We start from the raw sequence: 19,967 nt of genomic DNA on the forward strand, positions 1-19,967 counted from the left end.
ACCTAATGGCTATTCAGTAGTCTGTGTGAAATGAGTTTCTGATGTCAGTCTAGTTTCTAGAAGCCAGGCGTCTACATCACCAAAAATATTTTTTAATCAGTCTTAACAAAGGCCAAGGACTGGAAGGACATGGAGGCTGAACCAACTCCATGGTTGCTATTCCTGAGCAATGTTTGAAGAATAGTGACAGGGAGTGTTGAAATTATATATTACTGTGCTTTGTGGATAATGGAGTTTAATCCATTCATGCACTAAATTCTCTCTCTTACACACACACACACACCCCCCAACCAACCAACCATTGAAATAGCTAATGAAATAACTCTTCAATGACATGGGATGGGATTTTCAAATATGCTCACCATTGGCCTGCCTCAACTGTTGAATTCAGCAGATGAAATATGAGGCCCATTGAAGTCAATGGCACAACTCCTTTTGACTTCAATAGGGCCCGGATTTCACCCAGTGACCTCGGGAGTGGAGCGGAGGGAGAGGAGGGCAGAGTCAGACCGAAGCTGATTGCTTTTGAAAATCTCCCCTAGGAGCCCTAAGCATGTTACTGATCTCAAATTAACACATCTTTCCTACTGCTGCTAAAAGTGGAAACCTTTTCTTTTTGTTTGAGCGGAAGAAATTTGTTAAAAATAGGCCAAATCATCCAGTCATGGCTCAGCCAAAACTCCCGATATTCAATGAGAATTTTTCTTGATTAATGACTGAACATTTGGCCTTGTGTGAACTTGGTGGGGAGTGCAGTGGACAAAAGTACACTGGAGGATTCCTGAATTAGGGTCAGTGATGAATTATCTATAATTTTGTACCAGTTTCCAAAAGTGGGAGAATGAGGGAAATATCTCTGTTATTTCTTATAAACACCACGTGCAATTCAGTATATCTATGTTATATCCTGCCAAAGGAGGCTGTAAGGGAAAAACTAGAAAGAAATGAAATAATGGCAAAAGTAAGGTGCTATTTTAGAGAATGCCAAGGGTCCTTGGGGAAAGGAAGGTATTAATTGGGGAATACCCCTTGCTTCACTCCACCTAGGCTGGAAAAGTTTATTCTTCCCAGGCCAAACATAGGATCAAAGGAGATACTAATACCTTAAAGATGCTGGTTTAGGGAAGAAAGGGGGCTGCCCAGTGAGCAAACTGACAGAAATGCTAGGAGAGACAGAGAGGGAGACACAGGCAGCCTGCTGCAGTGAGAGAAGCTGCTTCTGACAATCCAGAAATGGAGATAACTGGGCTGAATCTAATTTACCAAAGTTCACAAGGAAAGACTAAGGTTTAAGTAAGGGGAAATAAACATAAAGGCCTTTATTGTTTACTCTGCATTCTGTGTACCTTTGGGTGAATAAATAATACTTTGGTTTGAAGAAGATTTTCTGAGTCACTTGAATCAGTCTCAGTCACAGGTTCCCAGAGGAAAAATTACTGGTGCCAAACACAGTTGGGCTTGTTGTATTAACACTGTTGGGAAACGGGGGGGCTGCTACCCAGAGATCCAGTCTAGGAGTGGTAGGACCACATGGTTCCATCCTAAAGAATAGTGCAGGTAGCAAAACCTATCCCCAGAGGGGGGTATGCTTAAGAGGGACTAAAAGGGGTCTAAAGCACAGCATGCTTTGGAACCATGACAGTGGTGACACGTGTCTTAGAGATGGAGTCTTGTTAGCTTCTGATGCGTCACTACCAAGTGTTCCATATAGAGTATGTGGAATAGAGGGCAAGTCTGCGTGTTCTTTATGGTGGTGCTGATCTATAAGTGGAAATAAAGTCATATAATGATGCTACAGGGATTGCAAAACTTTCAGAGACTGTGTGTGTGTGAACATTAAACAGTGCAAAAGTTTTCCATTTGGTGTTCGAATAAAAGGTCACTGACTGGTCACTGATCACGGCTCACTCATGCAAACAAGCATGGTTGACAGCAATCAATGAAAAAGCCCCATGAGAAGTTCCCAGTGACTGTGTGAGCACTTCATATTGGTCCAGTCTGGTCGCTGAATAAGGTGCAATCTTTCACTGCATGTGTCTGTATCTACTTAATTTTTCCATACCTCCAGGAATACTATGATTTTCTTTAATTATTCAATTAACAATGCACAGAGCATATTGTCATATACTTGGGGTACCTGACATATCAGAAAATGGAGAGTGTATGTCACAGAGGCAAGAAGGATAGGTTATGCTTTGAGAACTATATGAAATGTTTTATTTATTTCTTCCAGTCTCCTAAATCAGCATTTATCAGTGCTGCAAAAAAGGCAAGATTGAAGTCCAACCCGGTCAAAGTACGCTTCTCCGAAGAGGTCATTATCAATGGCCAGATTTCAGTGAGTACCTCAAGCCATTTTAACTTGAAGAAGGAACAAGACCATTTCAGCGAAAGGCACTCTATAAAGTTCTAAAGGGAGAAAAATGTACAGTAAGCACAACCTTGGTACTGTTGTAGAAAATATAGTAGAGGTTTTGGAGAGGAACATTCTAAAATATCTAAATAAATTAAAGCACATTAATTAGGCCCAGAGCACTACAAAATCTTCAGACTTTTGTAAATGTAAAATTTAAAATTCCAGGAGGACTACAGTTCATGTGGCTCATATCTTAATTTAGCATAGGATTTGTTTTTCTTCTGTAGAGTTGTTGGGTTTTTTGTTGTTGTTTTAAAGGAAATTTTGTAACTGGAAAACCTGTAAACTCCAGTGAAGTAGTATGTCAGGAAAACAGATTAACACTAACTTAACCTGAATTTTAAAGAGGTCTTTATCTACTTTAAGTTGTTCTCTCCCTAACCTGTCCCCAGGCAAAGTCAGGCCTCCTTCCAAAGGCACAGCTTTTTAAAGAAGAACTCCTGGCTTGCTTGCTTGTTTTATAAATTGCCAGAAGCTGGTGATCCATTTATGTCTTCCTCTGAGTTCTTTGTTTACATGGAGAAAACTCGTAATTTTCATGTTGTTAATCAGTAATTTCACTTTGAAAAACCAATAATCGCCTTCTGTTTTGTCCCCCATGAATGAATCAAATTTCCTTTTAACATTGCAATCCCCTTCCCAGACTGTCACAATAGAAACGAGCAATATACATTATTGTTTGTGAATGATAATATTTGTGCCAAAACCCCACATCCAAAAGCCCTAAAATATCGGTGAATAGAGCCCGGCAAAATGTTTCAGTTGAATAGTAAATTTGCCAAAAAGTGCAGTTTAAGGGCAATTGAAAATGATGGGGAAAGATTTTTAAGTTGAAACGGTTCATTTCCACATTTTCTAAATTAACCATTTTGACATTTGATTTTGAATCAACATTTTCTAAACAAAATGTCATTTTGAATTGACATTTTGAAATTAAATATTGTTTTGATTTGACTTGACTTTCATTTCAAAAATATTGTTTGAACATTTTTGAATGTTTTTTCAATCAACCCAAATGAAATGTTTTCATTTCAGTGAGGAAGAAATTAAAAAAATTCAGTGCCAGTTTGAAATTAGCCATTTTTTTCTGAACCAAAAAATAATTAATTCACTCAATTCTAGTTCAGAATCCAGAGCTGTATTCATATCCTGCTGTTTGGCACCAGTCCTCACAGCTACACATTGCAGAAAAGAGTATTGACCAGTTCTATCCCTGATGCATCTTTAGGGATGTCCATGAAGGTACAGCAGGAATGAATTTGACCATATGAGTTTAATTTGACATCATGAGAGGTCAGCCTGTTATACAATGTAACTTTACAGTGATGTGATAAATAGTTCCCAAATAGGTATTTTCTAACTGCATCTGCATACGTCACATGTTCTTGCAGAACATTATTGTAAAAAACCAAGCAATGGTGCAAAAGGACAGGTAAAAGGGTAAATTTCCAGGGTTTTTGTGCTGCATTCTTATCACTTAAAAACAAACAACTGAATCATTTCCACATGAAAATACAGATCTCTGCTGTAAATGAGGACAGAACTTTCATTATGGTAGTCATTTATTTGTAATCAGATTTACCAATTACAGATGGAAAAGCTAATGATAGCACCATAGTTGCAGCACTGTGGACATGCAGTCTAACAACTGGTGGGTCTGTCACATGCAGCTATTCTAGCTATATGGCATATCACTGGAGTCTCCTGCGGCGAGGCATTGCTAATTCTGCTTTGGGTTTGATCCAACATACCCATTTTCAGACTTATCAGCCTTCCCTGCTGTATGGTGTTCTTCCCTATAGAATACAATTTAGGTTCTTCTTGTTGCATGTGAAGTGTAATCTAATTCACTAATCTGTTTTAACAGGAAACTGTTAAGGACAATTCACTTCTCTTCATGCCAAATGTACTGAAGGTATATCTTGAAAATGGGCAAACCAAATCCTTCCGTTTCGACTGCAGTACTTCAATAAAGGTAGACTAATCTACCAAACCTCATAATGTACAGTGCCAACGATGCCATTAAAATATTCTTCAAAGCCTTTGTAATAGAAAAACAAAAACTCCAATAAGCTCAGAATTTGAGCCTGAGCCTGGATCATTGTATTGTTCATGGCTGACTTCATAGATGTGTGTAGTAAAGAAGTAATAAGATTCTGCCAATAAAAGCATAGTGTTGTGTCAATGAAGCAAAAATAGGAGTGATAATTTTAATGTGACTGCAGCTTAATTAAATTTGCATGGACTTTGCTAAGGTCTGATATTCTGCCAAATGCCAGTTTGATTTGTCAGCAAAGTCAGAAGGTAAGAAGATTAAGATGTTGGTTGCTAACTGAATATCATCTAGCCTGTAGTCTAGTGAAATCAAGACAGGATAATGACAATAAATTGTTCATGTCAGTGTATTGTCTCCTTTTCTTCAACATATTTCATAGAGAGGCTAAATCCCAAGGTGAAGTTGTGACATACAGTTAATGCAAGTAGGGAGTAGAACCTGTTCTGTTCAGTTCTAGGTAGGTTCTTATACTGCACTCATCACCATAATATCTGAATACCTTCCAACAGTGCATTAAGAAACATGACTAACAGCTGTCATGTGTTTGTTCCCGCATGTGTGCAGTAGAGCGTTTTGTTTGGTTATGTCGTATACACACACACATTGCTTTGTGTTTGTGTTCGAGAAAGCAAGGTCAAAGAAATGCACTTTGCAGTTATAGTGGAAGGGGTGAGGTTTGTGATGGTCCTTAGTTCCTGTGGGAGTTCCTTCCACAGCCTAGGACCAGTGCCCAAGAAAGCTCTGTCAGGATGACTTCTCTCTGTGAAAGTCACACGTGAGTTTTCAAGGTACTATGGTGATGAGGATCATATAAGTAGATAAAGAGTGACTTGAGGGATTTCTTCTTTTCCACTTCAGCACTTGATGTTTTCTATCACAACGGTTTATTCAAAAGTTTCCCATTTTATTCTATCAACATGATTTTCATAGTGATTATTTCATGATGTTCAATCAGTTTGACCTCGGCTTTCTTCAGCTGCTGTGGTAAGGACAGATTTTTACTGAAATGAAGGCAGGGAAATTTTGATCAGTTGATTATAAGGTACTGGGAACTGGGAGAGAAGATTGGTTAGGAATTACTACAAGGTGCTATACAGATTAAAGAGAAAAATGTTGGCTGGTTTTAATAATTGGACACATGCACCTCCTAGCATATTCAGAAAAAGCAATTAGTAAACAGCACATGTCCGTGTCATATTACTTTTCTTTAGCAAACATCTTTCTTCAAATTACTGTTATATTGTTTGTGTTTGAGCACAAATTAGAAGTGTCAATAAGAGTAGATTGACTGGGTAGGCTTTAAATTCCCTCTGAGTCAACACAGTAATAATAGTAACTTACACTATTGTACTAGCTTGCAACTGATTAATTATGTGGTTTATTTTTTAAGGTTTATAGACTCCTGTCCAATCGCCAACACACACACTCACACCACTCTTGCACCAAGTTGTTACACTTCCATTAAAAATGATTAATTGATCTATTAATCTACCTAATCAACTTTTGGCCTAATTTCTGTTAAAGTACTTGGATTGTTATTCATCAGATGCTCTCTTTAGTAAATCCTATCCATCTGGACCCTAATGTATATCTAACAATCATTGGGATGGATGTAAATGCTTTAATATTTTCACCAGTACATCATGAATTTGCATTTCAATGTTGATTTTATTTTGTATTCCTCTCTGTCACTGCACTTACTAAAATAACAATAATTGCTGAATGACGTTAATGATCTCGATATGCTTTATAGATCAACATAGAAAGTAAAGTGATAATTAGGGATAGTTGAACAGGTTCGGGTGAAATAAAGATTGGATTTAGTCAATTTAATACTTAATTGTAATTTTAGAAACAATTACACTTGAAATGATCACCCTTATTTTAAGATTTATGTCACTGTGAAAGAGTTTTGCTATAATTCCCACCTGCCTCGCTTTTATAATGAAAACAAGAGCCCAACTTTGGAGGTGCTGCCTAGGAGACATGTCATTATTCTTGACTTTATTTTGATCATTTTTAAATATGTAAATATGCCTCTACAATGCAGGGGTGTTAATGTCTCTTAATAAGAGATTTCACTGCACATTTTTTAAAAAAACCTTCACTATAGGAACAAATCTATTCAGATTCATTGAAATCTGTGGGAATTGTGTCCAATCTCACCCTATGATTTTGTGGTTCCCGCTTTGAAATGCTGGAGAGGTTTATGTTCTATCTTTTGGAGGGAGATATTGTCTCTTTTTAGGGTGAATCTGAGGTGTGAACATAATTTACACATTCAATTGCCACAAAGACCATCCATCACAGTAATTTTATATACAACAAACATTTTTCATGCCCAGTTCTAAAAATCTGGTCCCGAAAGTCTGGAGTTTAACTCAGAGAAGCCTAAACTTAAAGGATCTTATTCTGCACTTGTTTCTATCTTGTATAATTGTTTACAGCTGTGCAAAGTGAGAGTAAAACACAACCATTCTGACTTGGAGTATTTAACTTCCACTTTATACTTGTGTAAATGACTAGACAATCTGCAAGGCAATGGAAAATCAGGCCCCAAACCTTTCATGATTTTAATCACATTTTATAAATCCTCTCTTAATTAGGATGTCATCTTAACACTCCAAGAAAAGCTTTCCATCAAGTGTATTGAACACTTTTCATTGATGCTGGAGCAGAGGATTGAAGGAGCTGGAACCAAATTTCTCTTGCTCCATGAACAGGAGACTCTAGCTCAGGTTTGTGTAATAATACATGCAAGTAGATATGAATGATATTAGATAATCATTATGCTCAAATAAATTGGTTAGTCTCTAAGGTGCCACAAGTCCTGCTGTTCTTTTTGGGGATACAGACTAGCACAGCTGCTACTCTGAAACCTGTCATTAGATAATCTGTAAATTATCTGTTCCTCCAATTACTTACGTGAATTAATTCAGATGCACTGAACGAAACACTACCAGCAGCTACACATGATTATTGGTGATGATAGTATGACTCTCCCGGAGTGTCAGTTTGTCTATTACCTAGACATCATATTTTGATGCTTTGGTAGCTCATTACAAAAGGATATGAAACTTCGTAAGTTATTATATTTATAGCTAGAAAATATGCATCAAATCCTTTTTCATATCCTGTACAGAACTACTCATAAACGTCACTGAGCAGATAAAAAGTTCTATTGCAACAGGCCAGAGAACTTTATTCAGTTTATCGCGACGCATTGAAATGCCTTATGGTTTAGTCTTTTGCGTCCTGACTGGTTACCGAGATATTTCTGTATAAGTTGAAGCTGTCTTCCTTCTGATCATGTCTCACCTATTTTAGCAAAACTTTCTAAAAAAACGCTTAGGGGTCCTATGGAAAAACAGTTGCAACTCTCAAGGGCCCGTGTAGTTAAAGAGTGTATCATAATGCATATGCACAAGGAGGCCTGTGCAACCTTAAATCTGGTATTTCCTAACTTTGGAGTGCTTGATTAGGCAACCTGAACGTTCTTTTAACATAATTTTGTGTGTGTAGTTCATCCAAAGAGTGTGGGATTTTCAAAAGCACTCAGTGCTGGCCTCACTCTGCTCCCTCTTTGAAGTCAATGGTAAAGCTTCCTTTGAAATCAATGGGAGCAGAGTTAGGCCAACACAGGGGGCTTAAGAAAATCCCATCCAGAGCTTTTATGTATACACACACATGCTACACCTAGGTATTTGGGAACAGAGATACAGAGAAAGTGCAGGACAAGGTTTGGAGGGTTTTTTTAAGCAAATTACAATATATTACAAAGATTGCTAGAGCAGGACGGTTATTCCTTAAAAGATTTTAATGCTCAGCAAAGCTTCTGTCAATCAATTAATGGAATAATATGATTATAAATTGTTAATATATAATGTTATATTTATAAATAATATAAAATGCTAACTTTCTATCCAGATTTGAATTGAATTTGAATAATTGGTAGAATTAAATGAACTGCATTTATTATGCATTATTCTATGGCTTTCTTCATTGGAGTTCCTACTTCAGTTTACCATCACACACTTGCGACTGACAATATTTTATTGTAGCAGAAGTGGAAAATGACCATTTCATCTGATTGTCCCACAACTTACTTGGTAGTTCGACTTTATACTACCATGTAAATATGCTCAGCCTGCTGTTACTTTTTTAATAAGTTTTATGTTGCCTGTCAAGCAAATAAGTTTATCTCTTGAAGTGGTGGATAACTCTATTGTTATCACGTAGTCTTTGGAGAAATCTCTTGGTCTAGAATCACATAGCTAAAAAAGTGCTTAATAGTGATTGGATCAAATCCCTTTTAAAAATAAGGTTTTTTTTCCCCCCCTGGAACCATCACCCATTGTTTTACTTTCTCAAAAAATTTTCAATAAGATTTTCTTGCAAATCCCTGTCAACAAATGTTCTGTATCTGAGAAAAAAACATACAAACAAAACCTGTTTAATCTATTACTTTGAGGGCTGCCAAGATCAAATACTTGGAAATCATACAGTGAAAGTCTCTTAAAGTGAAGTCACTTTTTTCATGGAACAACTTCACTGTCAGTGGAGAATAACTGTAGCCAACAGTTCAATTTGCACATTTCACTGGAAGAATCTGCTTCCACTGTTTTTGCATTTAGATGTGTTTCATGTCCTGATAACTCTTCAGCTGCTCCTGGTCCCACAAACATACAAATTTAAAGACGGACAAAGTTCAATTTTCATTTTGCCAAACCTAATGAGGAGCTTGATCCAATGCCCATTGTTAAGTCAATAGAAGTCTCTCTATTGACTTAGGTGGGCTGTGGATCAGGTTTAAGGTGTCTAAAACTAAGAATAGCATTCAAAATCCAGTGTTTCAAAGTGCTAATAAGATGATTGCACTCTTCTAGGTGACCCAGAGACCAAGCTCCCATAAGATGAGATGTTTGTTCAGAATCAGCTTTGTCCCAAAGGATCCCATTGACCTTTTAAGAAGAGATCCAGTTGCTTTTGAATATCTATATGTACAGGTAAGTGAAAACATAACCAATCTTAGCATAAGCTAAAAAAAAGTGTAGATGGCAACTTTGAATGTACTTTCTCGTTTGTGCGTTCACAGATAAAAATGGGATGGTTCTGATTTTTAAATATATTGGTTATGTGTCCTAAACCCACCACATTCAGAGAGATGCGCAGGTGTTTATTTTCCAGCAAAATCCCTAGCCCCTCCAAGTCCTCACAAAAATACTTCTTATATGCTAATGCTATGGCATCCTTCCAAAGAGTGTTCAGCTCTAGGAGGCTTAAGGAAGTGAGCCGGCAGCACTTCTCACCAATTGTTTCTTGTCCTGTAATGTCATTCATGGAAAATCTCTTGGAGGGTAAGAAAGATGGTGCACACACAGCAGGGATGCAGGCAGAACATGGTTGTATCAAAATCCACATGCCATTTGCTCTTGGGCAGCTACCTGGATTCTTCTGAGGCATCCAGACTTTCATGAATACCCAGCACTTCTGAGAGACATAGCCTACTGTCAGTGTAATGCCACCTTTCAGTGTGGGGTTAATCCATAATGCATCCATCTTTAAAATCAATCCATAAAAGCTTGTTTATGCTTTGCTTTTTAAGTCAAAGATATTTGAACTTGATGCTCCCTCTCCTGGTTCTTTGGCAGAGCTGCAATGATGTGGTTCAGGAGAGGTTTGGACCTGAGCTGAAATATGATATTGCTCTGCGGCTGGCTGCATTACAAATGTACATTGCGACTGTGACCACCAGACAAACTCAGAAAATCTCCCTCAAATATATTGAGTAAGTATAGCATATAGAGCATTCCTCAAAAACAAAGGTTAGATAGTGTTTGTAGGTCTTTTGCATGTTAGTCAATTGGTCTGTCTGTCTGCATATCCTGATTTTAGGTTTGTGTGCTTTCAGTGCACTTTTAATTCTCATATTGCACTTGCCCATCTATTGACTAAACCATGCTTAGCAACATGGCCTCTACCTGAAACACCAGCTTTAAACCTCTCTTCCTCTGAGATTGCCACAGACCCCGGAGCGCTGAGCTGGGAGCCTCATGTGATCCCTATGGCTAATTTGGAAGCGATTCCGCTTCACTTTTGAGGGAGCAACATTTACAGCTCTCCCCGTCTGGAAGCACAACACAAGGACCCTGAGGGGGAGGTGCAGTTGCCAACTTTGAACTGATTAATCCTTGACTGTTGCATACCAACAGTGTCTCCAAATATACAGGTTGTGTACCACATGCTAAGCTAAATTGCCTTCTCAGTTACCGTAGTGCAACCTTTGGCCCAATGTGCTCATAGTTGGGTGTAATATGAAATATAGGTCTAAAAAACCCTAATAAAGAACAAATAAAACAGAGCAAGTAAACCCTTGCCATTGTGCCTTAACAAATGTTCCTTACAGAAAATGTAGAATTGTACCACAGTTTATGTGTATATTCCTGCATCTGTTCATAAGTTGGAGGTGAGGAACTAAAGATTAAAAATGAGAGGAATCTCTGAGTCTCTGAAAACAGCGTGGAAAATCCCTGGGATAGGAAGAGCCTCACACCGCAAATGTTAAAGCATCTTATTTGTCTATGAAACAGTATGTACTCTGAGTACAGAAAATAGCACAACTGGTGCCTTCACCAACTCTCCCTGTGCTTTCAGGCTTTCATTTACTCAGCATCACAGCCACCATCTAGTCCTAGATAAATAATCAACACAGGAATGTGAACTTAAAGATATGCCTTTTATTGCAGAAAAGAATGGGGATTAGAGACTTTTCTTCCATCTGCTGTGCTGCAAAGCATGAAAGAAAAGAACATAAAGAAAGCACTTTCACACCTTGTCAAAGCAAATCAAAACCTAGTTCCTCCGGGTAAAAAGGTATTTGCATCTTAATGGAAAATATATTTTAAAGACCAGAGAGGACTGCATGCACGGGAAATGTTTAAACTTAGTTCTTTGGAGAAATACCTAGCCAGTATATTTTCAAAGATGGTTAGACTGTATAACTTTCAGTGCCTATTACCACATTTCCAAGAACAATTGAAAATAATTAATTATACTCCAGCTAAACCATCTCCTCATTTTGAGAATGGTGGAAAATTGATGATTAACCACCAGGGTATGCCCAGGATTTCTAAAATTCATTTAGCAACTGTTGTTAATGGCAAACCTGTTAGAGAATTACGTTCTCTCTGCGTAATGCTCTAAGCTATGTTAACCTGTGAGCCTGGCACAGACATAAGACATTTTCATGGTACTACAGGATGATTTGCTCTGGTGCCGCAGGGTAAAGTGACCACAGTTGGCAAGATGTCACTTGATTAATTATCTCCCTTATTGTAACTGAATCTTCAGTGTTGTTATAATATGCCTAGTCTTGGTATTAAGCCTTTGCTTCAACCGGGAAAACTGTGAGGGAAAATGTCTATGGACATTTGTCTGTGGAAAACATCTATGCCATATATATGCAGCTTTAAGTGCTTTTAGATACAGAGACCCGCTGTGAATGGCAGAATACCAACAGCTTGATCCAAAACCTATTGAACTCAACAGAAAGACACCCATTAACTTCAGTGGGCTCAGGACCCAAGAGACGAACATAAATCTGTGTTTATTTTAGTACTGCTAAATGTTAGAGGTTAACTAATTGCCAAATTTTTAACTGAACAAACCAATGTGTACGCTTTACATAGCTGCAGCAAAAGCTGAAATGGTGTCAGCTGTATGTATTTTATCCTAATAGTTCAGGTATGTTTGAATCCATCCCTGCTGCTGGATTCCCAGCTGGCAATAGTGGCCCACAATAGCTTACACTATCTTCAGTTAGGACGGAGATTACAACGCTGCCTCCCTGATGCACTCCTTGTCAAAATTATCTATGCTTTTTGTTACCTTCAGATTGGGCTGCTATCATGTGCTCTGCTGAGGGCTGCTCTTGAAATGCATAGTACAGCCCCCTGCATGTTTAGCAGGACAGGCCAATGTGAAAACAACCCTGGTGCTCTGTAGTGGCTACCAGTCCACTCTGAGAGTAAATCCAGGAAGTGGTTATCGTCTATAAATTTGGTTTCCTTCAATGATTAGGACCCTGCCTATCTCAGAGGTTTGGCTCCTTTTCACAGCCATTGTGTTCGACTTGACTACTCTAGCCATCTGTCCCCAGGGCTGAATGCCTACTGAAGGATAGGAGAAGGCTGACCACTATAGCCTAAATCCGGAGACTTTTAGGATGCAGTGCATGATAAATGTATTTATTCAAATTTTCATAATATGGGCATGTGGTACACCGGTGGGCAGGGTGGAGTGGTAAAATCATAGAAATATAGGGCTGGAAGAGACCTCAAGTAGTCATGACCCTGTAAACCTAGACCATCCTTGGCAGGTGTTTGTTCAACCTGTTTTTAAAAATCTCTAATTTTGGGGATTCCGTAGCTTCCTTTGGAAGTCTATTCGAGAACTTAACTACCCTTATGGTTAGAAAGCTTTTCCTAATATCTAACCTAAATCTCCCTTACTGCAGATTAAGCTCATTACTTCTTGTCCCACCTTCAGTGGACATGAAGAATAATTGATCGTTGTCCTCTTTGTAGTAGCCCTTAACATATTTGAAGACTTCTTATCAGGTCCTCCCTTAGTCTTCTTTTCTCAAGACTAATCATGCCCAGTTTTTTTAACCTTACATCATAGGTCAGATTTTCTAAACCCTTTTTTCATTTTTGTTGCTCTCCTCTGGACTCTCTGCAATCTGTCCACATCTTTCCTAAAGTGTGGGGCCCAGAAATGGACACAGTACTCCACCTGAAGCCTCACTAGTACTGAGTAGAGCAGGACAATTACCTCCCATGTCTTAGATACAACACTCCTGTGAATTCACCTTGCAATGATATAAGCCTTTTTTGAAGCTACCTCACATTGATTCATATTCAATTTGTGATCCACTACAACTGCCAGATCCTTTTCAGCAGTACTACTGCCCAGTCAATTATTTCCCATTTTGTAGTTGTGTGTTTGATTTTTCCTTCCCAAGTGAAGTACTTTGCACTTACCTTTATTGAATTTCATCTTGTTGAATTCAGACCAATTCTCCAATTTGTGAAGGTTGTTTTGAGTTCTAATCCTGCCCCCAAAAGTGCTTGCAACCCTCCCAGCTTGGTGTCATCTGCAATTTTTATAAGCATACTCTCCAATCCATTATCCAAATCATTCATGAAAATATTGAATAGTACCGGACTCAGGACTGACTCCTGCAGAACCCCGCTAGGTATGTCCCCCTAGTTTGACAGTGTACCATTGATAATTACTTGCAGAGTATGGTCTTTCAGCAAGTTGTCCACCTTATGCTAATTTAATGTAGACCACACTTCCTTAGTTTGCTTATAAGATTATCATGTGGGACTATGCCAAAGCCTTACTAAAATCAAGATATATCATAACTTGTTTCCTCAGATCCACTAGGCCAGTAACCCTGTCAAGGAAGAAAATTAGTTTGGTTAGATTTGTTTTGACAAATCCCTGCTGGTATTCCTTATAACCTTAATAATTTCTTCCAGTACCTTTCCAGGTATCCAAGTTAGGCTGACGGGTCTATAATTCTCTTATTCCTCTTTGTTCCCCTTTTTAAAGATAGGTTTGGCCTTCTCCAGTCTTCTGGGACCTCACTCATCCTCCAGGAGTTCTCAAATATAATTGCTGATGGTTCCAAGATTGCTTCACATAGTTCCTTAAGTACCCTAGGATGAATTTCATCAGGCCCTGCTATCTTGAATACATCTCACTTATCTAAATAGTCTTTAACCTGTTCTTTATTTTGGCTTGCATTCCTTCCTCCTATGTTGTTAATATTGTGTGGTCACCATTAATCTTTCGTGAAAACTGAAGCAAAATCAGCATTAAACACCTCTGTTTTCTTGATGTCATCAGTTATTAGCTCTCCTTCCCCACTAAGTAGAGGGCCTGCACTTTCCTTCATCTTTCTCTTGTTCCTAATGAATTTAAAGAACCTTGTCTTATGGCCTTTTAGGTCCCTTCCTAGGTATTTTGTGCCTTAGCCTTTCTGATTTTGTTCTGACATGCTTGTGCTATTCTTTTGTACTCCTCCTTAGCAATTTGTCCATGTGTCCACTTGTTGGAACTAAGATGGGCTTGATTTGCATGGAAAATATATTTTTTTAAACTGTGGATTTTGAGGTTTTTGCCTGAGCAAGGGCTGCAGATTTTGGACCTACATTATTTTTATGAACTGAAGAGATTTTTTTTGTCTAAAAATTATACTTTAGTTCTTAATTTTTAAATTGTTTGTTTTCACAAAAAATAAAACAACAAGCAAACACAACACTCCTGCCCCCCAAAACCTTCATTTAAACCTATTTGTAAATTATTCCTATTTTTCATGGAAATAAATTATGGCATGTTTGTATGTATCTCTATACTATTTTTCAGGTTCATCCTGTGTTATGGGTAGCAGAAAAGTGACTAAATTATTGTTGGTTTAAAAAAAACGTTTTAGAAGTAAGTTAGAAATAAAGTCCTATATATTGCAAGTATCTAGCAAAATGTGTCATGTATAGCTGTTCTTAGCAATTTTTTAAACATTTTGTTCTTTTTAAATTCACATTGGTAAACCAAATTTTAATGAACTGCTACTGATGGTGATTATGAATAGAAACTCCAGTCTACCCTTGAAATCCCTCAATGAACAGATGTTTAATCGGAGTAGTCTAACATTTTCCTTTTACTGAAAAAGTTCCAATGTACTTGCAGTGCCCTGATGCAACCCATACATGAGTCTTGAGTACATCTGATCAAAATAAATAAGAATTTAATTCCAAGATCTGAAATCCTGTTCCTTCATCAGGAAGTCAAATATATAATGGTTTATCGCCAGGCTGATGAGTTCATCACAGTCCAGTCTCCTTAGGCTGTGTAATCATGTTTTAATTCTTCCATTTCCATATGTGTTGATTTCCCCCATTGCATCTTAGTCCTGTAATAACATCAGAGGTTTCCTTCTCCTCAGCTGTCTGCTCTGCAAGCCAAGGTGCATTATCTCAAGTTCCTCAGCGATCTGCGATTATACGGGGGGCGTGTGTTCAAGGCAACATTAGTGGTAACTTTTTCCTTTATTTTCTTGATAATTTTCTCCAACTAATTTGCATCTGCCTGACTCACACATTTGCTTTAAGGAAGTTCAAGTCCAAATCAAACATTCTAAAATAACAAACATACTATATTGGATCAAACCACATAAGCACTTTTATTTCATTCTTCTTGAAAATGTCTTCCTTTGTATTCTGATTGGCAGCTTCGAGGTAGCATTCATTTGGTGGATGATGCTATGGGTATAATTATAAAATACTAAAGTTGTTGAATAAAAAATTATTCTTTTAAGAAATATACTCTACATCCACCCATGAAAACCTCAATGCAGTCAGTTTTTAACAAAAACAAATTGTGACATGATAACTTTTATTTTATGCATTTTGCTATAAATCTAGTACAGTCATGTACCTGTTGTTGTTTTTGTGTTTTGGGGTTTTTGTTTGGTTTTGCCTCTTACTGAAGAACTTACTAACTCATGGCAAAGAAATATTGTGCAAATGAAAAGGAGTACTTTTGGCACCTTAAAGACTAACCAATTTATTTGAGCATAAGCTTTCGTGAGCTACAGCTCACTTCATGGGATGTGAGCTGTAGCTCACGAAAGCTTATGCTCAAATAAATTGGTTAGTCTCTAAGGTGCCACAAGTACTCCTTTTCTTTTTGCGAATACAGACTAACACGGCTGTTACTCTGAAACCTGTGCAAATGAAGTCTCATAAAAATGAAACAGGGTAGCAGTGCTGTTTTTGTTTCATCTTATTTTATTTTTGTTATGCAAAACCTGTCAGGTTTCTTACTCTTTTTAATTTTTATTTTCTTCTTTTTATGTTACAGCAAGGAGAAAAGCGTTCAGAAGTGACTTTGTTAGTAGGGCCACGCTATGGTATCAGCCACGTGATCAACACCAAAACGAACTTGGTGGCCCTGCTAGCAGACTTTAGCCACGTTAACAGGATTGAGATGTTTACAGAAGATGAGAGCACCGTTAGAGTTGAGCTCCATGTCTTAGATGTAAAAGTAAGTTGACTGTTGATTTGTATCAATTTAGTATCTTAAAATAGCATGATTTTCATTTTCCCTCTCTATTGGAATAGTTGATAAAGTTGTGCATGATTTTGTTCTAAATGTTTTCATGCTACCAATATTATCAACGTGTATTTTAGAATTGTTTTAGCCAAATGGCATATGGCTGATTACTTAGGAACATAGGAATTTCTATATCACATCAGACCAATGAGCTATCTAGTCCAGTATTCTGTTCCAGATGCTTCAGAGGAAGGTACAAGAAACCCCATGGTAGACAGCTCTGGAACAACCTGCCTAGAAGGGAAATTTCTTCCCAATCCCGTAACTCTTCTGAATTCTTTTTATTCCATCTAATGTAATTGTGTGGGCTCTCGTTCTTCAAATAAATGTCTGATCCTCTTTTGAATCCTACTGAGCAATTTGCCTCAGTGGAAATGAGTGGAATTTTGCAAATTACATCCTCTCAGTGCAGTTTATAGGATTGTGAAGCTTTATGATGGAAGCTTTCATAGAGTTTCTATAGAATTGTATAGAGGATAAATAGACCTTAAAGTGGGAAATATCACAGTATGCAAAAGTTCAATACTTTTAAGCCAAGGATGCTCCCAATTTTCCTCTTTCTTACAAAGGTATGTGGCAAAACTTACGCCAAGTTTTTACCACGATCTTACACCATATTTACCAAGCTCTTCTTTCAAACACTTAGCTTTTATTGACAAGTATCAATTGACAGTATATTTAAGTTGATAATATTGCTGCAACTTGATCTGGATGAACAAGAAAACATTACTGGCTGGTGAGCACCTTCTATTCTTTAGCTCCCTGGACAATAATAATATCAGAAGATCCCAGAGTGCTTTATAGATATTAATGTCACAGCACCCCTTTGGGGTAATTATCCAGGTGCAGAAACTGAGACAGAAATTAAATGACTAATTTTGTTCACACAGAAGTTTTGTAACAAAGCCAGGAATCTCCTAGTTCTATGATGTAATCAAAAGATCATTCTTCCTCTGTGTTTAAGACCAGGTACTTTGAAGGAGTAAGGAGATGGGAATCTAAGAAGGCTAAAATACTTTATAATGCTAATTAGAGCTGTTGATTAATCTCAGTTAACTCATGCGATTAACTCAAAAAAATTAATTGCGATTAATCACAGTTTTAATCACACTGTTAAACAATAGAATCCCAATTGAAATTTAGTCAATATTTCGGATATTTTTCTACATATTTATATATATTGTATTCTGTGTTGTAATGGAAATCAAAGTGTATATTATTTTTCATTACAAATAGTTGCACTGTAAAAATGATAAACAAAAGAAATAGTATTTTTCAATTCACCTCATACAAGTACTGTAGTGCAGTCTTTTTGTCATGAAAGTGTAACTTACAAATGTAGATTTTTTTTGTTATACAACTGCACTCAAAAACAAAACAATGTAAAAATTCAGAGCCTACAAGTCCACTCAGTCCTACTTCTTGTTCAGCCAATCGCTAAGAGAAATAAGTTTGTTTACCTTTACAGGAGATAATGCTGCCATCTTCTTATTTACAATGCCACCAGAAAGTGAGAATGGGCATTTGCATGGCACTTTTGTAGCTGGCGTTGCAATGAAGCTAAACATTCATATGCCCCTTCATGCTTTGGCCACCATTCCGGAGGACATGCTTCCATGCTGATGACGCTCGTTAAAAAAAAAAGTGTTAATTAAATTTGTGACTGAACTCCTTGGGGGAGAATTGTATGTCCCCTGCTCTGTTTCACCCGCATTCTGCCATATATTTAATGTTATAGCAGTCTCAGATGATGACCCAGCACATGTTGTTCATTTTAAGAACACTTTCACTGCAGATCTGACAAAACGCAAAGAAGGTACCAATGTGAGATTTCTAAAGATAGCAACAACACTCGACCCAAGGTTTAAGAATCTGAAGTGCCTTCCAAAATCTGAGAGGGACGAGGTGTGGAGCATGCTTTCAGAAGTCTTAAAAGAGCAACACTCTGATGTGGAAACTACAGAACCTGAACCACCAAAAAAGAAAATCAATCTTCTGCTGGTGGTATCTGACTCAGATGATGAAAATGAACATGCATGGGTTCACACTGCTTTGGATTGTTATTGAGCAGAACCCGTCATCAGCATGTCCCCTCAAATGGTTGAAGCATGAAGGGACATATGAATCTTTAGGGCATTTGGCATGTAAATATCTTGTGACGCTGGCTACAAAAGTGCCATGAGAACTCCTCTTCTCACTTTCAGGTGACATTGTAAACAAGAAGCAGGCAACATTATCTCCTGCAAATGTAAACAACCTTGTTTCTCTGAGCGATTGGCTGTTCAAGAAGTAGAATTGAGTGGACTGGCAGGCTCTAAAATTTTACATTGTTTATTTTTGAATGCAGTTTTTTTGTACATAACTCTACATTTGTAAGTTCAATTTCCATGATAAAGAGATTGCACTACAATTCAATTCACTTGTATTAGGTGAATTGAAAAATACTATTTCTTTTGTTTTTTTACAGTGCAAATACTTGTAATCAAAAATAAATGTAAAGTGAGTATTCTACACTTTGTATTCTGTGTTGTAATTGAAATCAATATATTGAAAATGTAGAAAACATCCAAAAATGTTTAAATCAATGGTATTCTATTATTCTTTAACCATGCAATTAATTGCGCGATTAATCGCAATTAATTTTTTTAATCTCTTGACAGCCATAATACTAATAGCTAAGCAACACAGACCATAAAGCAGGGAAGTAATCTGTAGTGACCTGCCAGTTCAGTGAGGGAAGAGAAATATAAATGGTAGGTATCAAGAATGACAAGGAAAGTGAGTAGCACAAGATTTATATGGGCTAATTAGCAAGAGGGTCAAAATACTTATTCTGCTTCCTGTCAAAAGGAGAAACTTACCAAAAGTAGTGTTACGATGGCACATGAATAATGATATGGAAATTTTGCATCTGATTATCAATAACTGAAAAATAATGTGAAACAGAAGTTTCACTACCACAGTGGGTAGGCCTAGGAAGTGGTTGATGTTGGCCGGGAACTAGGCATGGCCATAGCAACTGGGAAATACTTTAAGTACAAAGTAAAGCTGCTCGAACCCTTGACAGAAATCCAGAATGAGGGCAGCACTAACACCATGTGCCTTCCCCTTGTGATGAATTCTTCCATGGGATGCAAGTGGAGGGAGTGGGTCTAGCTGAGTAAGGAAGGGGTAATTTACATCTGCCTGTAGCAGCACTAGTGAATGTGGCCTAAGTGTCCATTCCCGAATCGGTAAAAGGGAATGATAATATCTCGCAGGGTTACTGTGAAGCTTATTTAATGCCTGTAAAGTACTTTAAGATCCTTGGTTGAA

At 37.6% G+C, this 19,967-nt stretch overlaps 1 protein-coding gene across 4 annotated transcripts in view; it reads left to right on the forward strand.

Annotated features, from left to right (window-relative positions):
* FRMPD4 (FERM and PDZ domain containing 4) overlaps positions 1–19,967 on the forward strand; it is a 436,507-nt gene that overhangs the window by 408,596 nt on the left and 7,944 nt on the right. For all 4 annotated transcript variants that reach the window (XM_084617940.1, XM_084617937.1, XM_084617938.1 and 1 more), the window contains 8 exons: positions 2,234–2,338; positions 4,284–4,391; positions 7,079–7,210; positions 9,359–9,478; positions 10,124–10,260; positions 11,219–11,345; positions 15,484–15,573; positions 16,401–16,583. In XM_084617940.1, the coding sequence (XP_084474066.1) occupies positions 2,234–2,338; positions 4,284–4,391; positions 7,079–7,210; positions 9,359–9,478; positions 10,124–10,260; positions 11,219–11,345; positions 15,484–15,573; positions 16,401–16,583 (1,002 nt within the window). The remainder of the gene's footprint in view (positions 1–2,233; positions 2,339–4,283; positions 4,392–7,078; positions 7,211–9,358; positions 9,479–10,123; positions 10,261–11,218; positions 11,346–15,483; positions 15,574–16,400; positions 16,584–19,967) is intronic.

Source organism: Lepidochelys olivacea (genome assembly GCF_965140295.1).
Source record: "Lepidochelys olivacea isolate rLepOli2 genome assembly, chromosome: 1".
Lineage (NCBI taxonomy): Eukaryota > Metazoa > Chordata > Testudines > Cheloniidae > Lepidochelys > Lepidochelys olivacea.